Raw genomic sequence first — 21,735 nt, forward strand, 5'->3', positions numbered from 1 at the left:
ACGTAAACGGCGTCATCAGGCATCATTTTTCGAACTGTTGCCTGCCAGGCATCAGTTCCGAAAAATGATGCCCGCTGACGTCAAAAACCACATTGACGCGAACGCGGACCGGAATGTAAACAAAGATGTCGTCTGCGGCTGATCGAAACGAATTTCTTGGTTTATCCTACTTTCTGAAGAAGAATTGAATGCTTTGGTTTCCAACAAGGACTCGACAAAAACTATAATCAAAGGTGCATTGAACGTTTTGCAGAAGTATATCGATCCTTTTGGGAAAAACTTTTTCTTAGTGAACCACTCCAACATATTACATCATAGGCCTACATGCGACAAGTTTTGTGTATAGTACGTTCTTATGCATGGCTGCGGATGAGGTGTGTTACAAAACACATATTGACTGGCCATGAGGGCAACAGCATACGTCTTTAACCCCTCGGGCCTGTGAGTCACCCCCAAAAACAGACTGTTTCCCTCGGCCTACGGCCTCGGGAAACAGTCTGTTTTTTGGGGTGACTCACAGTCCCTCGGGGTACAGACGTATGCTGTTGCCCTCATAGCCAGTCAATATGTGTATACTGTGTGTGCTCAACACATACTGTGTGAAGACTTTCTAACAGCCCCTTTGCTGCCTACACTTTGTGGCTGGTGTTGCCTAGCTCATGAGCTGGTGCAGCCTCGCCTTCCTGAGCTGCTGCGTTGGCTTGTGCTGAGCCATGCCACACTAGTGTGTAGACTGCGAGGGGCCGAAGAGTCAAGATTAGTGTGCAGCACCACGGCGGACAGCAGAATTTAATTCCCCGACAAGTTGGTTATGACAACATCTTTTATGCTTTTAATGAAGGAATGATTATAGAGACAAAATACTGCAAACTTTGGCATGCATGTCATATTTATATGTTGCTCCAGTAGTATCATACTCAACAAAATTAGAAAAGCAAAAGTTAAGACTGTCGTCTCTGCACAATGATCAATTGTACAGGTAATGTTAAATTATAAGTATCAACATTTTGGACAAGCAAAAGTGCTCATTTTTACAAGTAACGCATTTTAAGTGAAATCACCAATAAAACGGCGGTACCATATGGCAGAGATAGGTTTCATGATGTAAGCTGGGCTTCTGGAGTTAGAACAAAGTTAAGATTTACGGAGAAATAAGGGAAACTCACTTTTATGTGAATGACTTTTTCTCTGTCCTCAATTGTGAATAATTGTTGATAATATGTACAGAACGTGTACCAGTAAGACAAACTCTTTAACAGAAGGCAACTGTTCAGTTGCAGGTCACAAAAGTGTTATGTGCAATAATGTTGTTTTCACATCAACAAGTCATCGTTGATGACACAGTCCCCGCTTGTCCATTTTGTTATAATCTTTGGTGTCTGGGTAGCTGTGGAATGACATTGATGCAACGGGTGCATCAGGCCTGTGACTTGCATAATAAAGTAATCTGAGGAACGTTCAATAAAAGACTCATCTCTGCCGGTGTTGACCACTAAAGGAACTTTTGATTACATCACACATAACGATGCCCTCACTGCCTCTAGTGTCATGACAGCACATACTATACACATGGTTTGGTGGAATTTTCGAAATGGTATGGGATCGGGTATGTTGTTGTAATCAGCCATTTTGGATCATATAATGAAACAAATTAATGTGCACAAGAATGCAGCCATATCACATTTAAACAAAATCAGTCCATTGAAGGACAGTGACCTATGTTTATAAAATTGAAATCAATGGCTGTCTATTGACCATATGGATCGTAGCACAAAATTAGTAGACATGCATAAGTATGCCATAGTACTTTATCTTTGTACCAAGTCTCAACAACATTGGATAAGGAATATTTGCATATGATTAAGCCTCAAAGACATGAAAAATCCAAAAATGACAATCTGGCAGCCATATTGGAACATGTCACGAAGTAAATTGACATGTATACATGTATGTGTGCCATAGTGCTTGATCTTTGTGCCAAGTTTGGACAAAATGGGTTTAATGACCTTTGAATTATGCTTCAAAGACATGCAAAATTCCAACAAAATGGCAGTTCTGCAGCCATATTGGATCCTATCGCAAGGTTAATTGATACATGCATATGTATGCCATAGTGCTTTGCCTTTGTGCCAAGTTTGAACAAAATCAGTTCAAGGATGTTTGAGTTATGGTTAAGAGACATGAGAAAATCGCAAAAAAATGGACGCCTGTCGGCCATATTGGATCATATCATGAAATAAAGTGGCGTTCATATGAAGGGCATAATGTTTTGCTTTTGTGCCAAATTTGAACAGAATCGGTTCAAGGATGTCTGAGTTATGGTCCAAAGACATGAAAAATCGCAACAAAATGGCTGCCTCACGCCCATATTGGATCGTATCGCAAAATAATTTTACATGCACATGAAGGCCATAGTGTTATGCCTTTGTTCCAAGTTTTAACAGAATCTGTTCAAGGATGTCTGAGTTATGATCCAAAAACATGAAAGATCCCAACAAAATGGCCGCCTCACGCCCATATTGGATCGTATCGCAATATAATTTGACAAGCATATGTAGGCCATAGTGTTATGCCTTTGTGCAAAGTTTGAACAGAATCGGTTCAAGGATATTTGAGTTATGGTTCAAAGACATGAAAAAATCGCAAACAAAATGGCCGCCTCGCGGCCATGTTGGATCATATCGCAAAATAATTTGACATGCACATGTAGGCCATAGTGTTATGCCTTTGTGCCAAGGTTGAACAGAATATGTTCAAGGATGTCTGAGTTATGGTCCAAAGACATGAAAAATCGCAACAAAATGGCCGCCTCGCGCCCATATTGGATCGTATCGTGATATAATTTAAGATGGATATAAAAGCCATAGTGTTATGCCTTTGTGCCAAGTTTGAACAGAATCTGTCCAAGGATGTTTGAGTTATGGTCCAAAGACATGAAAAATCGCAACAAAATGGCCGCCTCGCGGCCATATTGGATCGTATCACAAAATAAATCGACGTGCATCTGTAGGTCATAGTGCTATGCCTTTGTGCCGAGTTTGAACGAAATTGGTTCAGCAGTGTCTGAGAAACTGTTGATGACGGACAGACGGACGGACGGACGGACGGACGGACGGACGGACACACAGACGGGACCCAATCTATAAGTCCCCGCCGGACTTCGTCCGCGGGGACTAAAAAACAACCCATCGAAAATACAGCTGTTTGATTTGAACAATGATACCAATGCTCATAATATATTACACACAGTTCCTTCTGTGCAGACCAAACATTTGTCTCAGGCCATGGGTGTTTCAGCATTGGTGGCTATGAACTTTCATTTTCAGCCTGTACCAGACAAATTTACTGGCTATTCATAAATTTGGGCAGGCCATTTTCTGTGACAAATTTTCCTATCCATGAAAGGAGATGCACTTAGGTAAACTCCCTCCCTTTCTTGGCTGCCTATAACTGAAAATTTGACACATATTTGGAATTTGTTTTTAATTTATAGATCTATAACTTTGTCTTTAAGCCCGTCTGTCTACTTGCACAGGAGAATTTTTCTTGATATGAGCATAGACCCTAAAAACGGACGTTTTTAGGGTCTATGATATGAGTTAGAACCAAATGAATTGTATGGAACTTTTGAATATTCATTTTCATATCTCCCATTCACACTTCTCTTTTTTCTCTTCACTATAAGCACATCAGAGGATGGGGAAAAATGTGACCAGCAGTCACAAGCAACTCCTTTTTTAGCCTAAAATCTTAATGAGTCACTATCATGTCTTTTAAGGGGGGCACAACAGGCACCTCTTAGAACTAACATATTCCATTCTCAAAACTCACACAGACAATGGTAAATGAAGTCATACATGTGAATCTATCCACACTTATGTGTGTGAAACTAATCTATCCAGCAAAATGATGTCAGAGGTCAAAGGTCTCATTTTTGTAAATATCATTTTTCTAGAACTTCTTCTGCATGAATAGTTGCTAATTTATCACTGCTAGTTTATCCAAACTTCATTTTACTATTTTTTTTAATGATGTCTTCAGAAAGTTTGGGTGATACATACATGATCTGTGTGTAATTGGTTAGTACTCTCATGTCTTTTTATGGTAGTACCATACATGTACATGCGAGGTAACATTACGCATTTGCCAAATACTAGTAGTACCTGGCACTAAGCCCGGTCTGAGCTGAAGAGGAAGATGATTTTAAATGCTCTTCTGCTTTTTGTTGTAGTATTGATATTACTTCATGCATTGGATTTGCTATTTATGTTACAGATTACCACATCGCATATAGTGCATGAATAAAAAGTCTTTGCTTCATTTCTAGACAGGGCGATCAAAATACACAGGTCGATCCACTTCTTTATACTATCCAATAATAAATATGCCTATAAAAAGAGTTGATGATAAAATGCTGAACTTGTTCTGGAAATATAGTATACCCTGAGATCTGATAAATAGTTGAATATTAACATTATTATTATTCCATGAAACCAAAAAATAATATTGGCTTGGATTGGAACACTAACTTTACAAAGATAGTGTAATATTGGTAGAACTTATTGTAGCTTTACCAAATCAGGCAACAGGAAATGCTGGTTACACTGTAGAATTACATCATTGGAGAAACCTCTCTCAGTGAATTTTCTGGGTGGTTTCATCAACTGACCAAACACACAAAACAGTAGTGTCATATCATAATTTTGAATTCTCAAAGGCCAGATTATCTTTACAACTTATGCTTTACAGCCAGGAATGTTGGGCTGCGGACTGTTGGACGTTATTAGCCTAAGGGTTATTACAGTGTACAGTTTAAGTTTATCAGTACATGTAAGTATCCATAAAACATGCCTCACCTACACCTGGTGCACTTGGTGCTTGCTTGACAAGAAGACACGGTGACCCAACTATTGTCCTCTGGCGTACAAACTGACCCTTCCTGTTGAAATATGTCACTTTCTCTGACAGGGAGACCCTGAGATGAGTCTGTCTACTGAATGGGCTTGGTTCAGCACTGTCTATCTGTGCCTCCTTGGTTCCAGGGATACCTAAAGCATGCAAACATATAACACACACATGCACTGAAGGTAGGGTTTATGTTAATTGATTATGTTTACCTGGAAAACAGGACAATGCATCAACCTTCCGGTTGCGATACGTGATTGTTACAGGGTATACGTCATCAATAGCTCACTCTCAGTAGTCCATATACCTCTCATATAAATTTGAACTTTGACCCTGAGTGCTCACGACAAGACACTCTTGGTGGCTTGACACTTTCAAATCTATAATTTTCATATGCTGCCGTACTATTTGAAATGCAAGTGAAAAAGCTTTTGGGAAGTCAACAATGCATGATTGGTGTTTGCAATAAATCTCTATAAATGTATATCCAGGCTTTGAATTATGTTGTAATTTCCTCGCTGCTCATTATAAGTATCCTGGTCAGCATGTGATTCATATATAAGGCAACTTGTGCCACGCCAAGACTTACAGAAACTACTGGTGTGGTACAGAGCCTGACTCTCGAAAAAGCAATATTGAGTCTCAACATTGAGTCTCGACACTTAAAGGAAGTGAAAGGCCAATAGGAAGAAACAATTAAAGTCTTAAGTTTTATTCACAGTGCTAAACAATAAGAAACTGTCGAGATTCTTTGGAGTTGGTGCCTGACATTCTATTTTTTCTGTGCAGTATCCTTTTTCTCACCTACTAAGCACGTATTGTTTTACATTTAGTTTAGATCAAAACAGACATGTCTATGCAGCTTGTCAAAATGCAAAACAATTAGTGCAAGATGGGCTGATCTTCCAGAGGATTAATCTACTTTTAGCTGTACAAATTTTTTTCACAAATATCTATTTTATCTTCTGGTGACATTGAAATTTAATGAAACTCTATAGCCTAAAAGTTTTCAAGATGGTGAAAATTATTCCTTGGTTGTGAAACTAATAGTGTTTGTTCAAATCATTGTTTCAGTTTGAGTTTAGGAAAGATATCTCTGGGTTTTTTCCTTGAACTTTATTTTCCATAATTCAGACTCGTGAAAAGAAACAAATATCTGAACAGGAGACGTTCATGACATCAAACTATATATTATCTCAAAACATTTGTTACAGTTATTAATAATTTTGATTTTCAGGCTAGACCTTTCAGAGGCATTTTAATTTTAAACTGGTGAGTTTATATTGCAAGTTGCCAGAATAAATACTTCTTTGCTCAAGGGGTTCGTAATCAATAGACTGAATTTACTTGAAGTCTGCCACATCTCGTAAAATACCGCAATTATACGGTGTCGCTCAAATTTGATCAGAATTGGTACACACCAGTATGGGTACCAAAGATCAACAATAAATGTTGTTTATCTGTTCAGTGCAGGAAAATTCTACGTTGATGTTATGACAATGATTTCTGCACAGTACAACCAGAAAAACAACAAGAAATATTTAAACCAGAAAAACAAGAATGACAAAAGTAATTATGGTCTGAAACTTTTTGGTACTGAAGGTCAACTTTAGCAACATGCATAGCAGAAAGGCAGCTAGCCCCCCTTAGTTTGACCATAGACGGTCTTCCTCCCCTCTACTGACGGTCTTCCTCCCCTCTACTGTCTATGGTTTGAGCAGGTCTGTTAATATGTAACAGTTCATAAACAATGACAGGAAATGACTCAAGTCAGTGGAGTAAGATTGTTTCAAGCCTGTTTCAGAATTTCGCTTTTCTTACCTCATTTGCACATTTTTGACACTGATGTGTTCATTTGAACAAATTCACATCTCAACCCCTACATCTACCTGTACACCAAATACTAAGACAGTAGCTTTGGCGGTATGGGAGCCTTTGTGTGTGACGGACATACATCCGCACATACCCACAAATATACAGACACTTAGATTCATCATATAAGCTCTTTTTGGTATTTATATATAAAACCAAATATGAGCTAAAAACTGTATTTGAAAATCAGTGTTGAAGGTTGACATTAGGGGAAGGCTCCATTAACTTAGGAATACCCTACTTCCCTAGAAGATCAATTTCTCAGACCTGCCTTTCCTACATTGGCATTACAATGGCACCAGCTGGATTAGATAAACATAACAATGGAACATTTACACCTTGGGGGATTAAAAGTCTTCTGTTTGTCACTTGGTCAGGCAAGGACTCGGGTTTCAGGTACCATGCAAGTTAATGCAGTCTTCCCCTAATGATAAGTCATACATTCAATTTCTATTACGTATTATTACACCTCACTCATTCAGCATGCACTGCCATTGGTTAAACACGACTCACGTGACATGTAAAAGAACGTGATGATGCCCTCTGCGAACTTGATGATGCCCTCTGCATTTGATATTACGTGGATGACGTCATTTTACTTACTGCGCATCCTTTCTGCGCATAACAAATTGTCGTTCGCTTGTACTTGCTACAATCGCTGCGAAACGTCATGCAGAGCTGTCACCGGCACAGTTAGACGATATTTTGATGCAAGTAAACAGCAAACGAACGAAAATGGCAACAAGGAATGTAATTTCTGTGTTCAGCGACTATGCAAGCAACAAATTTGGATACGCCACCGAGGAGATCGGCAAACTTTCAGCGGCAACCCTGGACTCAGCACTGACAACATTTCACGCTGAGGTCCGGACTCAGAATTTCAAAGGCGAACTGTACTCAAAGAAGTCTTTGTGTTTTTGTATCTTTGCATGTTTGCTTGCTCCGTGTAATAAAAATAATAACACATGAAAGCTAGGGCAATATCACGATTTTTTGCCTGCCCTCGGGCTGGTGGTCATGATCGAAATACTGATGATGCCCGAGCCATAGGCGAGGGCATCATCAGTATTTCGATCATAACCACCATCCATTGGGCAGGCATCGTGATATTGCCCTCGCTCTCATGTGTTATTATTTAATTAGTTCTCAGAATATGAAATTATACTGCTGAAATAAAATACTTGCTCTTGAAATGTTGGTTGTTTTGAATAACTATTTCCAACACTTTTTATAGATGTCACTGTACCGGTACTTAAGATGTCACAAACAAAACCTTCCATAAAATTCAATTTGGTTTAGAAAAGGATTCAGTTTTAAGAATAAAGTTTCCCATCAATAAATCTAATAAAGACATATGCCTTTTCAATAACACACTGAAGTATTGACAAAGTTTTATCGGTATATTCAGAAGTTCACTTTATGCTCTACATCACCAAAAAATTGTACTCTACTTAAAACCAACATAGTTTTTCTAAAACATCAGTTTTTAACCATGGACTGGAAGTCCACGCTTGCCATCAGAGTAACTTCATAGACAGCACTTTGTATATCAATTGAGTAATACCGGTATATGCTACAGATTAGTTCCACATGTTAGTAACACAGAGGGTTCAAGCTGAATAATAAAGAGGTAAACAAAAATGCAATAAAGAGCATAGGGGCAAACAGAAAAGAGACAAAAAGACAACAAACAAACAAAAACAAACAAGACTAAAGGCAAAACAAACATTACAAATAATTACATCAATGCAATTGCAAGACTTTTAAGGTACTTAACCCTTTGCACTCTGACCCCCTGGTGACCTATGACATTATACGGACATTTTTTTCCGAGCCAGGTTCAAAGGTTAACACCAGCCAATTGTATTTTTTTGTCTCTTTTACTTATATTTCCTTTCAATGTTATTTGTTTGGTTTTGTCTTTACTTATTAACCATTCAGCTTCCTGATTTATAACTGAAGGCTGTCTTCAGTTATACCTTGCTGGTGCGTTCGTTGTTGACTTTGTCAAATTTAATCCGGTGATAATCCGGTGAGAGTGTCCACAGATTAGTAATTTACCCTTGATTACTTTGGCTAATTAGGCACTCAAACTCATCAGATAATAGACGCAGCATGTTGATAAAACGTATATGCAAGATTGTCAAGGGCAGTGCTAAGTTAAGACCGAAACACCAAAGGTTGGTAGAATATATCTTTATTAGCGATACAACGAAACACCTACCCACCCCTGGGGACGGACATGTAGACAACGCCCTGTGATTTAGTGGAAGATTTTCCCCTTTGAAATGGAAAAAACAGCCTACATCATTGAAACTTGGTTAATTATTGATGCCACAGTGAAAATATTGTTTATCAGATGATTCCAAGAACCAGTATGGGTAGTGACTACAGTGACTACCCAGTATAGGCACTTATTGCTGATGTATTCAAAAACGTAATAAAAAAGACCCTACTATCAGCCTGTCTGACCACAACTTTTCCCAGCTGTCAGCAAGACTTGCAAACATGAACCTGCTAAATTCAAAACACTGATGCGCAAAAAAGAAAGTTTAACTTCCAACACCTAAAAGATAAATCCAAGCCCACCTTCCAAACACCGACCACCGCACACTTACATAGTGTTCGAAGCATGTTTGCACACAGTTTTTTTCTCGATTTACTAGTGTACATGACTTGGTTCAAGTCTGTGATTTGTGAATGTGTGAGTTGGGTGAATGCCTGGAATGCAATGATTTGCGTTCAGTGTATTAAGTGGGATGAACGCATTGAGTAGGGTGATACAGGGCAGTTTCACCTGGAGAATCCGGCAGAAATTAACTCAAAGGTAACACGTTTGATCGTTGGGAAAACTTGACCTGGGCTGTCAAAACTGACGCAAGTAGCCTGCGAAAAATTCACCAATGAGAATATTGCTTAGGCCAGGAAGAAAAAATAAATTGTTCATCGGAATCGCCGCTTCTACTTTGGCATATTTGGAAATTTTTTTTTTTTTTGATCGCGGCAAATTCTTACTTCCGCATTACAAATATTTTAGTACTGCCGCTGGTGGCGCCCTACACTGTGTAGGGTTTTTGCGGGCACGGGATTCTGAATGAGACTTCATTCGTGTTCGGACTTAGTTGACCGCCAACACTTGTTGTTACGTCTGAATTTGGCGAATCACGACGCAAAGTAGGTCGATTTGGCCAGAAATTTGCTCGTTTTGTAAAGGTTAGTACATGTCACATGAGTATTAATTTGATCGCCAACATTCGACGTGATGGCCAACAGTTAGTTCCAGAGACGCTATTCAGTGCAGTGTTTGTCCTGATATTACGTTCGGCGATTTGTTCAACAAGATCGTGACAGCAGATGGACGGTGCATCCGATTGAATGAAAATTGCATCGAAAGTATAAAAATTTACGGCAATGACAAAACACATGGTTGCGTCGATGTTAAAGTACGATCTGAATGATGACTATATAACTTCACTCCGATCACAGTACAGTGTTGTTAGACCATAATGTAAAATGTGTGTATATATAGACAGTGGTAAAGAGGCCAAAACATGGGGCCAAAGTAAAATGAAAAAACTCAGATGCTAGGTCCCACCAGGACAATATTAAAGGACAATACTGAATTGTTGAATTTCAGTGATTTGCTGTACATTTCAGTTTTATTCTGAGAGAATGTTGAACTGCTCAGAATATGTTGTGCAAACACTAACTGTGAATGTAATGGCCTATGTTATTATTTGGAAATATAGTATTGAATTCAGTTACCAGTATCAGTGTTTCTTGTCTGAGATATTTCAGGTAAAAAGGGAAACAATTATCTTGCCTTGTCTGCATCTGTACAAAAATGCCACCACGTTTACCTTCGGCCTTAAAAAAAAAAAAAAAAAAAAAAAAAAAAAAAAAAAAAAAAAAAATTTTCGCTCGCTGCTCCTGGGACTTGGTCCAAAAAATCCGATGAACAAGATTTATTTTTCTCTGGCCTTACTGTGGTGAATATGTGAATTTTTACATGGACAACACCCAAACAAAGTCTGGTTCCTTTGATGTCTTGTTCTTGCATATTTCACAAGTTCCGAGCTAGTCAATGTTTTTGAGTCACATTTCAGTTGTTTCTCTTGTGCTGGTGTTACATTCGGATAAATCCTGTTATATCGCCTCACAATCTGACAATTCTACAAAGATGAAAGGCAGAATGGCTGCTGGCTGCACCACTCGACAGGACCAAATGTCTGAACATTGTCAGAGAAAATGGTTGATCATGAAATTTTGAGGTCAATATCGGAGGTGTGGTTTAACAGATTTGCTTTGGCAGGTAAAACTTTTCTATTTCGCGTCACAATCGTTTTAGTGTGGCGGTTTGAAGTTTTCACTTGACAAGTTGAGTGACAGCTGGGAATATCTTGCGGTGAGACGTGCTGGTAGCTGGGCCTTTGTTTGGACGTTCTGAACACATCTTCAGCAGTATAGTCATAAATCCGATACTTAAAGTCCATCAAAGAGGAATTAAGAGTCAAATTTCACTCAGTGTTTTATGCAGAACAGTTCTTTTAAAAATGCAGAACTTTATGAAGTCTGACGTTTTACTCACTGGTGTGTTGTACTTCCACTATGGCACATTTGTCATTGAATTTATTGCTTTGAGCACAATAAAACAATCAGTTGTCCTGGACCCCATTTAAAACTGGATTAGCTCGCTTTCTGCATGGTATACATTTACACATATCTCTGTTTTAAAATCAGGCAAATTTCAACTCATACTTTCTCTCATTTGCTGGACAACCTTAATATGACCCAATAAACATGAGTTCTTTTCACTTGATCCACCTTATTTTAAAGTATAATTATAAAAAGTCTTAGGAATATTTGTTCAGGAAAATTTGGCGGGAAAATTGACAGTTGACAGAAAATTTACAGTCTGTCAATTTATATATATGGTAATATGGTACAACCCCTACCAGGCATGCAAGTGATAACCAGTAATAAAAGTGTAAAGGAGGTCTGTATGCTTTCAATAATAACATTGGTATTGATACGTGTTCAGACTGCAAATGGCCAGTTTCTAAGAATCTCAGATCATAGGTCATAGAAAGTAAATCACAGAAACGGATTGTTTGCCAATCTCATGTGGGGCAGCATTACACCTTAACTAATTAGCAGATGTCCAGATGTCATGCTATCATTATAAGGAATGGATGCACACATGTGATTTTACCATCTAAAATCATGTCACACCTTTGTTTAAACCCTCAATATAGCAAGTGTCATGGAAAAGTGCCCAGTATAAATTCACTATATGCGAGGGCAAAATGTACAAACCAAGCACTTGCCCCTAATGTTACACTGCTCTAAAAGCCAAATGAACAGGCCAAACCACAATCACTTGTACAGTCTAATATGCAATGTTGCTAATAATGTATACTTGGAGTACATGTTTGTATATGGCAAAACTACCCACCATGGGGAAAGAAAATCTGTAAAGAAGTTGTAATAGTTGTAGGAAGGACAACAATCATCAACATTTCTTGAAGCCTGTGTGATTGTTTTTCTTTGAAATGTCATTATTTAACTTTTTATTGTACATTTTTGAGGTATGATGCAGCATTTATTATAGGGGTGATGAGTATGCCACAAGACTTTGATCAGTTCATGTAACCGAATGTAGTTAGCGATAGTGAGTGCATATATGATACATACTGGTCAAATCTGAGTGGTATGTACTTGTACCTGCTGTTGTCATCATTTATTGCTATCATTACAGTCTATTGAAATTGAAATTCTGGTGTGAAACATTAAACTGAAACAAGGAATATTTTCTCTAGCTGAGAGCTTGTGCATGTTCCAACTGATAGCATGGTTATTTTCACGTCTCAACCAATCAATTATTGCTCAATTTGCACCATCAATATAAATCAGGTTTAAATGAGACTAAACTGTCTGCAGTCCATGACTTGTACCAGTGACTATTTTCAGTCTGGTAAATTATAAGAGTTACCATTTTAGATTGGTTCAGGTAAATTTGATAAATGAGCTGTCTGCTACAGGACGTACTACAGACAGGAGATCAGTAGCTACAGATAATGGCACTTGATTGATGTGACAGGCAAATAAAACCTCTTGGAATTACACACATATCACTAGAGCAAATATTAGAATATGCTAATATATAATTTCGGTGTTACGTGACAACTTTATACTAGCATGATAATTTGATTTTGAAAATTCAATCTGTTCCATTTGTTTCTAAAAACATACAAAGGAAAATGCAATTTTTATTGGAACCTGCATGTAACTTAGCAGTAAATTTTGCGGCTGACTCGCAGCATGTTTGCAAGGTTATATCTGATTGGTCGATTGTCACTATTCACAGCAACTTAGGGAGTTTATTTGTATTATTTCATTATAACGGTACGATTCTGCCAACCAATTGGATAACAGCTTCGAAATCGCTGCGAGTCGGCCCAAATTTTGTTACTTGTCATCATGATTTTACGCATGTGAACCTGGTATGTATATTGTTGGCATTGCATAATATGAAGGGAAAAAAAGGAGAACTTGAGTATCAGATAAAACAATCAGTTATATGCATACACCTTTGTACGCAAGTTGCTGGGTTTATTGTACAGTATAACTGCAATTTCTGGACTAGTGTACAGCCCCATGTACAACTCAAACTTCAGTTTCCTTCAGTACATTATACAAGCGAGAAGCTTATAATGTATTAGGAAAGTATCAACTGTACCACACAAATGTATCATTGTATGGCTTCCAATTTGCAGCAGAGGTGGTGTATGATAACTATTTTTTATGTATCTACTTAGAATTATTTCCGGAAATACTGACAGCATTTTATAGAAGTGCACTGTCACTCAGTATAATTTACAATTGCCATGAGTGTTTCTGAGACCGTTACAGAAATTGCTGTTTCAAATTACTGGCTGTATATTATCGGTGAGGCAGCCTACCTGCTGGAGAGCTGTTTGCTAAAAGCAGGCTAGGTGACAGGTTCATCAGGCTTGAAAATGGCTAACAAATCAAAATCAGTAACACTAAGGGACCGTCTCAGATTGTCGCAGAAGTTCAAGAAACGAAATTTCTTCGTTTAGATCGAAACCCCCTCCCCCCTCCCCCTAAACGAAACTTCAAAAGTGCGAAATGTTCATGTCTGCCTGAGAGTACAATGTTGCATTTTGCTATAGCTACTAAAGACGTATTCCCCTTTCCACATTACAAGATTTGAGTACTAATAGGGCATTTTACCACATAAAAGTTTCATTTTATTTTACTTTCCCTTTTTGCATATCTTGTGCTGTTCTTTGTCTTTGTGATCACGCAATTTGTACTTGGTAGGGGCGGTAAATAAGCAAAAAACTTTGACAAGGGGGCCCAGGCATGTTTAATCATATTAAAACGACTATGACCAGGTGCATAACAAGTGAGAATAAAGACATCTAGTGGTTAGAGCAGACGCTTATAAATAGCACATTTTTAAGGAAATGATACTTTTTGTCTTTGTATAATTTGATGAATGAAATGTTTAGGATCCAATGTTCCTATTCGGTAAATTGTGTTTGGGGCACAAACGAGAGGGAAACAGTTACAAATTTGTTGGCACGAGTGTGCAGTTTTTCTTTAATTTAAAATAAACACACGAAAACTTGTGATCACAAAATATTAGTACGAAAGTGAAGTTCACTAATTGAATGGAGGTCAAACCCCCTCCCCCCCCTAAACGAATAAATTTCGCTTTTTGAACTTCTGCGACAATCTGAGACGGTCCCTAACCCAACTACTAGTAAACCTCTGAAACAGCAAAGTCCAAAATTGGTATCATTACTCCTACACTACATTGTATAAAATGCTCCATAAAATGTTCTCGATTATGATTTTGGGTTCACTATATTTAAAATGTTGATTATGAATTTTCATTTTTCTACGGTGAATCTGGTATTCTATTTTGCCTGAGAAATATGAAAATACACATACTAGATGCTTGTCGATGTCTACTCTTGGTTTCCTTTTGCTACTGTTATTTGTATTTGCTTGTTTTGTTTGTTGTTTGTAACTAGTTTCTGTTGTTCTAGCTTCTACCGCAATTTGTTGGTTCATTTTATCGTTTTCAGATTTTCGGTAATGACGATTGACTTAAATTATGACGGATGAGTACCGAACTCCACCTATCACTCGGCCAATCGCCCATTTCCGCATTATGTTTCTCTGGTTTCAAAGATAACTTACTTGGGATGGGGTGACGGAATTTAAGCACCATTGCCTTGAACCTGCACAGATCACGCAAACATATACTATGTTTAAAAATACCCACTTAATTATTTTGTAACTTAGTGTAACATACCTAGTATAGGCACACTTGCACTTTTTATGAATTGCTTGTGTTTGTCCATCACGGAATCTCCGATGTAGTCAAGTCCACAACGTTCGTCCCTATGAGCATCTGTCACTTACCCGTATCATCTTCCTCGTGCGCTCTGAAGGTCCTAAATATCCTCCTCGCTCTGGACATAATATACTGCGATTGGTTCGCCGTGGTCACGTTGTCTTGGTTAGTTTGGTTCTATATTCATAATTTATCACCCATACGGTACAAAGTCTACCATCACATAAACATGCTGTAACGATAAGAGCAGAGACCTTACTACAACTAGTAGATTCCCTAACCGCCACGGAATGCGCAATGGAGAATACGTTGACCTTTGACAGGTCACATCTTGGCGAGACCATTCTAAACATTTGGGGCTGACCCCAATTTCATCACTTACGTGAACTTTGATCTTGACGATCGTGTTTTATGTTGACGAAGGGTAAAGTCCATGACTAACCCCTGCATGTTGTTGAAATTGTTTGGGATTTTCGTTTTGTTAAATACCGTGTCTGAAAGCTACCCCGGGCACAGTTGTATACCTACGAGTAAATGGATAAGTCTTCGGACAGTTCGTCCTCGAAAACTCCGAGCAAAATGGCTGCCGCTACGTTCAGGTGCGTACTGAACGTGTTCTTTTTTCTTAATCGCGCGACTAGTATCACCTGATTTTCTGACGTGCTTACTAGCCCCTCCGTTTACGCCTTGCTTTCAATTTCATAAATTTCAGTTATATATCAGACTTTGTCAGATGTTAACACGTGCTAACTTTATCAGAAGCATGGGTACAGCCCCGCGTACAATGCATGCTGTGTGTTGCCGGCGTACGGCCGGCCTCGATCAGGCCGTAACACTGAATGAAGTCCACTACTGGTCGTCCTGACACTGGCCATGCATGTAAATTCCGTGTTTTGCAGTGCCGCACAGGCTTCTCCTGTCGTGCTCAAACCGCTGGATTTGTAGCTGAGCATTCTGCGAAATACTGCCAAGCCACTCACTCACTTTCATCGTTTTAATGAGGGCCTTAAAGTTTTGTTGTTGTTGGTTTGTTTTGTTTTTGTTTTTTGTTTGTTTGTTGGTTGGTTTTTTGGGGGGGTATTGAACAACTGCGAAAGGGTAGATTGAAAAACTGCAAAGGGGGGGGTTGTTATGCCTTTTTCCTAAGATCAGGGGGAGGGGTTGCTTGATTTTCAAAAGTTACACCCAGTCAAAAAGCCTCATTTCTGTGTACAATAATATACCAGGAAATTTATTGAGGAGTTTCCCCATGTATATCTTTTAATTCTAGAGTCATGAAGTGGCTGCTGTGATTTGAATGCAAATTCATGACTGTATTTTGTGTCGTTTAAGGTCGTATGTTGGCTAGTCAATATAAGCTTGCCTGATGACTGCTAATACCAGCAGAGTGGGAATAGCATTGTGCTTGGCATGCTGTGGCTTTCAAAGACAAATTATGAGTGCAAGTTTAAAATCATTCACATGGGCCCATTCACCACAAAAACGTATCATAGTTTATGCAAATTATCTTTACTCCATCAAGGATCTAAATCAAAGTATTAGATCTATCACGGTAACCATGGATCTATGTAGTTACAACCACATGAAGTTAATATCGTGATGATGAGTGATGCTGTAAGTGTATTTGAAGTTTCAGCATTAACAGCTTTCTAATAAAATATTTTGAAGTGTTTTGCATGAAACATGACACATCACACCTACATAAATGTGGCCTCAATAAATGTGTGTGTATGTTTTTTTGGGAATTATCAATTTTTATTAGCTACTATAGAATATAGTCTATAGAAGCTATTGGGATGGGTATCCGTCCGGCGTGCGTCCGTCGTCAGTCTGTATGTATGTATGTATGTATGTATGTATGTATGTATGTATGTATGTCCGTTTGTGAGGCGTCCGTCCACTCAAAAATCTTGAGAACCGCAGCACTTACTGATTTGATATTTGTTGTGTAGATGAAAAATATGATTTTAAGAAACTAGTATTTTTAATTTTTTGATATTGTTGAAAATAGGCAAATTAATGCCAAAAAAGGTGTTTTTGGTAAAAAATCTTCTTCTTCATAACCGCTGGTCGGACAGCTTTGTTATTTGGTATACAGGTCCCTAGGGATAACCCAACTTAGATTTGTTCAAATTGTGATGAAATTCCCAAATTCGTATTTTTAAGGAATTTTTTTGTCATTTTTGGTCAAAATTTGACTTACATTGTATGTAATTCTTGTACTGTATAAACCCTATCAATTCACCCAGAAAAAAATAATTAATATGATTTTAAATAATTGCATTAATTAGGAAATCATCAAAGCCAAAATAATTTTAGTGTGGAATTATCAGAAAGTTCAACTTTTTTTGACAGTTCATAGTGAAATGCTTGCCGTCTTTGAGGATTAAAACATGTAAAGGCAACTTTCCTGAATCCCAACTTTGATATATTCTGAACCACCATTATGTTATCTTAAAGAAATTGCTCATAATAGCTGTGTTTCCTCTGCCACTCTCAAATTCGTAAAATTACTGATTTTTAGCTACTATAGACTATAGTCTATAGAAGCTATTGGGATGGGTATCCGTCCGGCGTCCGTCGTCAGTCTGTATGTATGTATGTATGTATGTATGTATGTATGTATGTCCGTTTGTGAGGCGTCCGTCCACTCAAATATTTGAGAACCGCAGTACTAACTGATTTGATATTTGTTGTGTAGATGAAAAATGTGATTTTGAGAAACTGTTTTTTTTAATTTTTTGATATTGTTGAAAATAGGCAAATTAATGCCAAAAAAGGTGTTTTTGGTAAAAAATCTTCTTCTTCATAACCGCTGGTCAGACAGCTTTGTTATTTGGTATACAGGTCCCTAGGGATAACCCAACTTAGATTTGTTCAAATTGTGATGAAATGTGCAAATGTGTATTTTTAAGGAATTTTTTTGTTATTTTTGGTCAAAGTTTGACTTACATTGTATGTAATTCTTGTACTGTATAAACCCTATCAATTCACCCAGAAAAAAATAATTAATATGATTTTAAATAATTGCATTAATTAGGAAATCATCAAAGCCAAAATAATTTTAGTGTGGAATTATCAGAAAGTTCAACTTTTTTTGACAGTTCATAGTGAAATGCTTGCCGTCTTTGAGGATTAAAACATGTAAAGGCAACTTTCCTGAATCCCAACTTTGACATATTCTGAACCGTCTCTATTGTGCTCTGTATGTTATCTAAAAGAAATTGCTCATAACAGTTTGTCATGATAGGGTGGTCAAATAAATAGAGATAGAGAAAGTTCTAATTTCCATTTATGGTTGACTTGGTAAGGATAAAATAAAATTACTTTTTTGAGGAAAAAATAGAATGGTCAATTAAAAGAGTGGTCAAAGTGATGGCGTTTTTATGGTAAAGCTGGGCTGTAAAATTCCTCATGTGCTATTTATAGCAATTATGCAATCTGTGTAAACAGTGCAATGCAAGTGTTACAGGATCCCCTTATGCTTTTGATGACCTTGAACTTCTTAAGTTTCAAACATTTGTCTCTTCAGTGTGCTTTCTTTGATTACCTACAGGCTCAACTTATTCACAGAACTTATTTGCAATGTTAATTTGAAAGTTAAAATGTGCTTGGTTAATAGGATGAAAATACTGACAAAGATTAAACCAGCTGAAGATTCCTTATAACCTAACAGATATGCTGTTTTTTAATGACGTAAATCTTGATAAGCAAGTCTTGTTTACTTTAATTAGAATGTAATTAACTCTCATTTATTAGCTACTATAGACTATAGTCTATAGAAGCTATTGGGATGGGTATCCGTCCGGCATCCACCGTCAGTCTGTATGTATGCATGTATGTATGTATGTCCGTTTGTGAGGCGTCCGTCAACTCAAATATCTTGAGAACTGCAGTACTTGATATTTGTTGTGTAGATAAAATATATGATTTTGAGAAACTATTTCTATTGATTTTTTGATATTGTTGAAAATAGGCAAATTAGCGCCAATAAAGGCATTTTTGGTAAAAAATCTTCTTCATAACCACTGGTCAGACAGCTTTGTTATTTGGTATACAGGTCCCTAAGGATAACCTAACTTAGATTTGTTAAAATTGTGATGAAATATGCAAATCTGTATTTTTAAGGAATTTTTTGTCCATTTTTGGTCAGGCCATCCTGAAATGAGCTATCAAAGATATCCACCTTCTTCATCAATACCCCTTTTCCTGCCAAGTCGGTGAAAATCCGCTTGAAATTCGGTGTAGCTAGAATCTGAGCAGCCACGGCCGTTATCCTGCCAAGGCGTTGGAAATCGGGCTACTTTTTGGTACCCCCTTTCCTGCCTAGTCGACGGAACTACGTGTAGCAAACCCTTGCTCACGCTAGGGGTCGTTCGAGGACAGGTTTTGGGCGAGGAATGGCGTTTGCTCTCGAAATGGGTTCACAGGGAGTCCAACGACAGGGAAAGGTGCAGAAGCTACCCAGCCAGTCCCCTACCCTGTTGGGGGACTGGTTTTTTTGGGGGGGGACGAGTAGCGTACTTGGCAGGTTAGCACGGTGACGTATCCTAGCGGAGTTTGGGCTAACTTGGCTCTGAGGCACTACATAGATTGCGGCCGAAATTGACCGTCTCGGCAACGCTAATCTGTAAGGCAACCGCCTAAGACCGCCTCAGCTGGCGGTGCAATTTTTGCCAATGGTGCGAGACGAAAATCACGGACTTAGTCCTGATTGACGGGAAGTGCGGACGGATTGACGGACTCGGCTTGATTAGTCCCTGACATGGAACTGATCCGAACGGACTTGAGCGACATTTGTGAAGGGTAACCACCGCTTTTAACCGACTTGTTACCTTCTCGAAAAGACTACCCACTCAGATGTCGGACGTTGTCGGCTGCACTTGGCTCTAGACGTTCAAGCCGTGCAACGAAAACACACCGCCTCAGCCTTGCCATTCACGAACATGGCCTCAAAATTTGATACCATTGTTCACCGACTTGGCGGCTGCGGTTAGGTGCGTGAACCGTTGTTCACCGACTTGTTACGCCTATGTTGTCCCTGTGAAGTTCGGCTAACGGCCGAGTCTAACGGGAGTTGGCAGACCTGTGTTTGGTTTATACCGTAGTATGACCGACTCAGGTAGAGGTACCTGTCGGTATATTCCGAGTTTTACGCACTCGGGCGTCAATGACGGGTCGTCATCACCGCTGATGACGTAGACGTGCTGGCCACGTTATTTGAAGGAGCCATGTTTGCCCAACGGACGAGGCCGAGACAGCTGTTGACAATTTTGGCATCCTTCATCTTTGACCGCCTTAGTTGGGTAAGCCGCTCGGCAGGCGACGGTTATGACCTAAACAAGCCGCTGAAGCACTGTTCGTTGCCGTACAAGAACGAGACGGCCAGTCCATTACTGCTTAATGGGCGATCTGTCGGGTTGGCTTGTCACCGACTTGGATGACAATACGCCCTGCGCAGGCGTACTTAGAAGGGACATGAGGTTAAAGATACGGGTTTCCCACCCGTACTAAACATGGGCTTGGGCCAACGTCCTTGGGTGGCAGGTGCGCATGCCACGTACCCAGCTGGACGGAATGTCAAGTTGAGATGCTAATGACATTGACTATGTTATGCTAAGTGCTCGAGGATTTGCATTGCAAATGAGTATTATTAGCATATCAAATGGTACGGACAGGCAATTTACATGACGGGTAGGAATGTCAGCGCCGGTTGGTGGACTGATTGCCGTAGGTCCATTATAATAACAGGTGGCTGCATATATAAACACCCTGCGTCCAATCATGTCCAGGGCTTTGTTTCCCTGTGGCTTTAAAAGGGTGGGACCTGCTAGTCTGTCGACACTGTTCCAGACATGAGCTTGACGGACCGCAAAAGTTTTTTGAAGGCGAGCAGACGACTGAAGCTCAAAGATGCAGAGTCTCCGGGCGGTAGTGGTAGCGATCGTTGTGATGTCCCTAGTAAACGTTCTAAGAAGTCGGGCAAGAAACGCTCCTGTAAGGCGAAGCTATCTCCGGCTGAAAAACCCAGTGGTAAGTGTAAACGTAAGACTGATCGTTCTGCCGATGAGGATGATGATGGGTCACCGGTTGCCAGTGGTTCTCACCCGGCTGCTCCGGGAGAGACTACTTCACCTGCAGAGACTACATCTGCTCTTGTGGGAGATACTTCACCTGCACAGACTACGTCTGCTGCTGCTAGTGAGACAGTTAGTAACGAGACGGCTGATGCCATTGGTTCTCCCCCGGCTGCTCCAGGAGAGACACCACCTGTTGCGTGCACCATGAGCCCTCATCCTGCGTCAGGAGAGGTTCCTGTGCCCAGTGCGAAAGAGCTTGAGTCCTCGTCATCAGCAGAGGCTGCCCAGCCCGCTCCTGCCATAGTTTCGTGTGCTGCGATGTCCCCGCCAAAAAAGATAGTGCGGAGGGTTCGTTATCAGGATAGCCCACCTGATTTTGAGCCAGATATGATCCTTGATGCCGCTACGGGCGAGTTCAGGCCCAGACGCCCAGACGACGGTGATATCACCGCTGAGTCCGACTCGGAGGTTGACGAGGATGCGGCA

The 21,735-nt window shown here is 39.4% G+C and overlaps 2 protein-coding genes across 8 annotated transcripts in view; one reads left to right on the forward strand and one right to left on the reverse strand.

Annotated features, from left to right (window-relative positions):
• The window catches only part of LOC139135979 (FYVE, RhoGEF and PH domain-containing protein 2-like), a 52,652-nt gene extending 37,177 nt beyond the window's left edge, over positions 1-15,475 (reverse strand). For 2 of the 7 annotated variants that reach the window (XM_070703787.1, XM_070703785.1), the window contains exon 1: positions 15,238-15,475. In XM_070703787.1, the coding sequence (XP_070559888.1) occupies positions 15,238-15,295 (58 nt within the window). In that variant the 5' untranslated portion in view covers positions 15,296-15,475. Of the gene's footprint in view, positions 1-4,856; positions 5,049-15,127 lie in introns of all 7 variants that reach the window. The other 5 variants (XM_070703789.1, XM_070703786.1, XM_070703783.1 and 2 more) reach the window with 4 other exon arrangements.
• A 61-nt stretch (positions 15,476-15,536) lies between these two features.
• LOC139135980 (quinone oxidoreductase-like protein 2 homolog) overlaps positions 15,537-21,735 on the forward strand; it is a 51,704-nt gene continuing 45,505 nt past the window's right edge. The window contains exon 1 of the mRNA XM_070703790.1: positions 15,537-15,768. Coding sequence (XP_070559891.1) covers positions 15,704-15,768 — 65 coding nt within the window. The 5' untranslated portion in view covers positions 15,537-15,703. The remainder of the gene's footprint in view (positions 15,769-21,735) is intronic.

The sequence above is a fragment of the Ptychodera flava genome, chromosome 6 (genome assembly GCF_041260155.1).
Source record: "Ptychodera flava strain L36383 chromosome 6, AS_Pfla_20210202, whole genome shotgun sequence".
Classification (NCBI taxonomy): domain Eukaryota; kingdom Metazoa; phylum Hemichordata; class Enteropneusta; family Ptychoderidae; genus Ptychodera; species Ptychodera flava.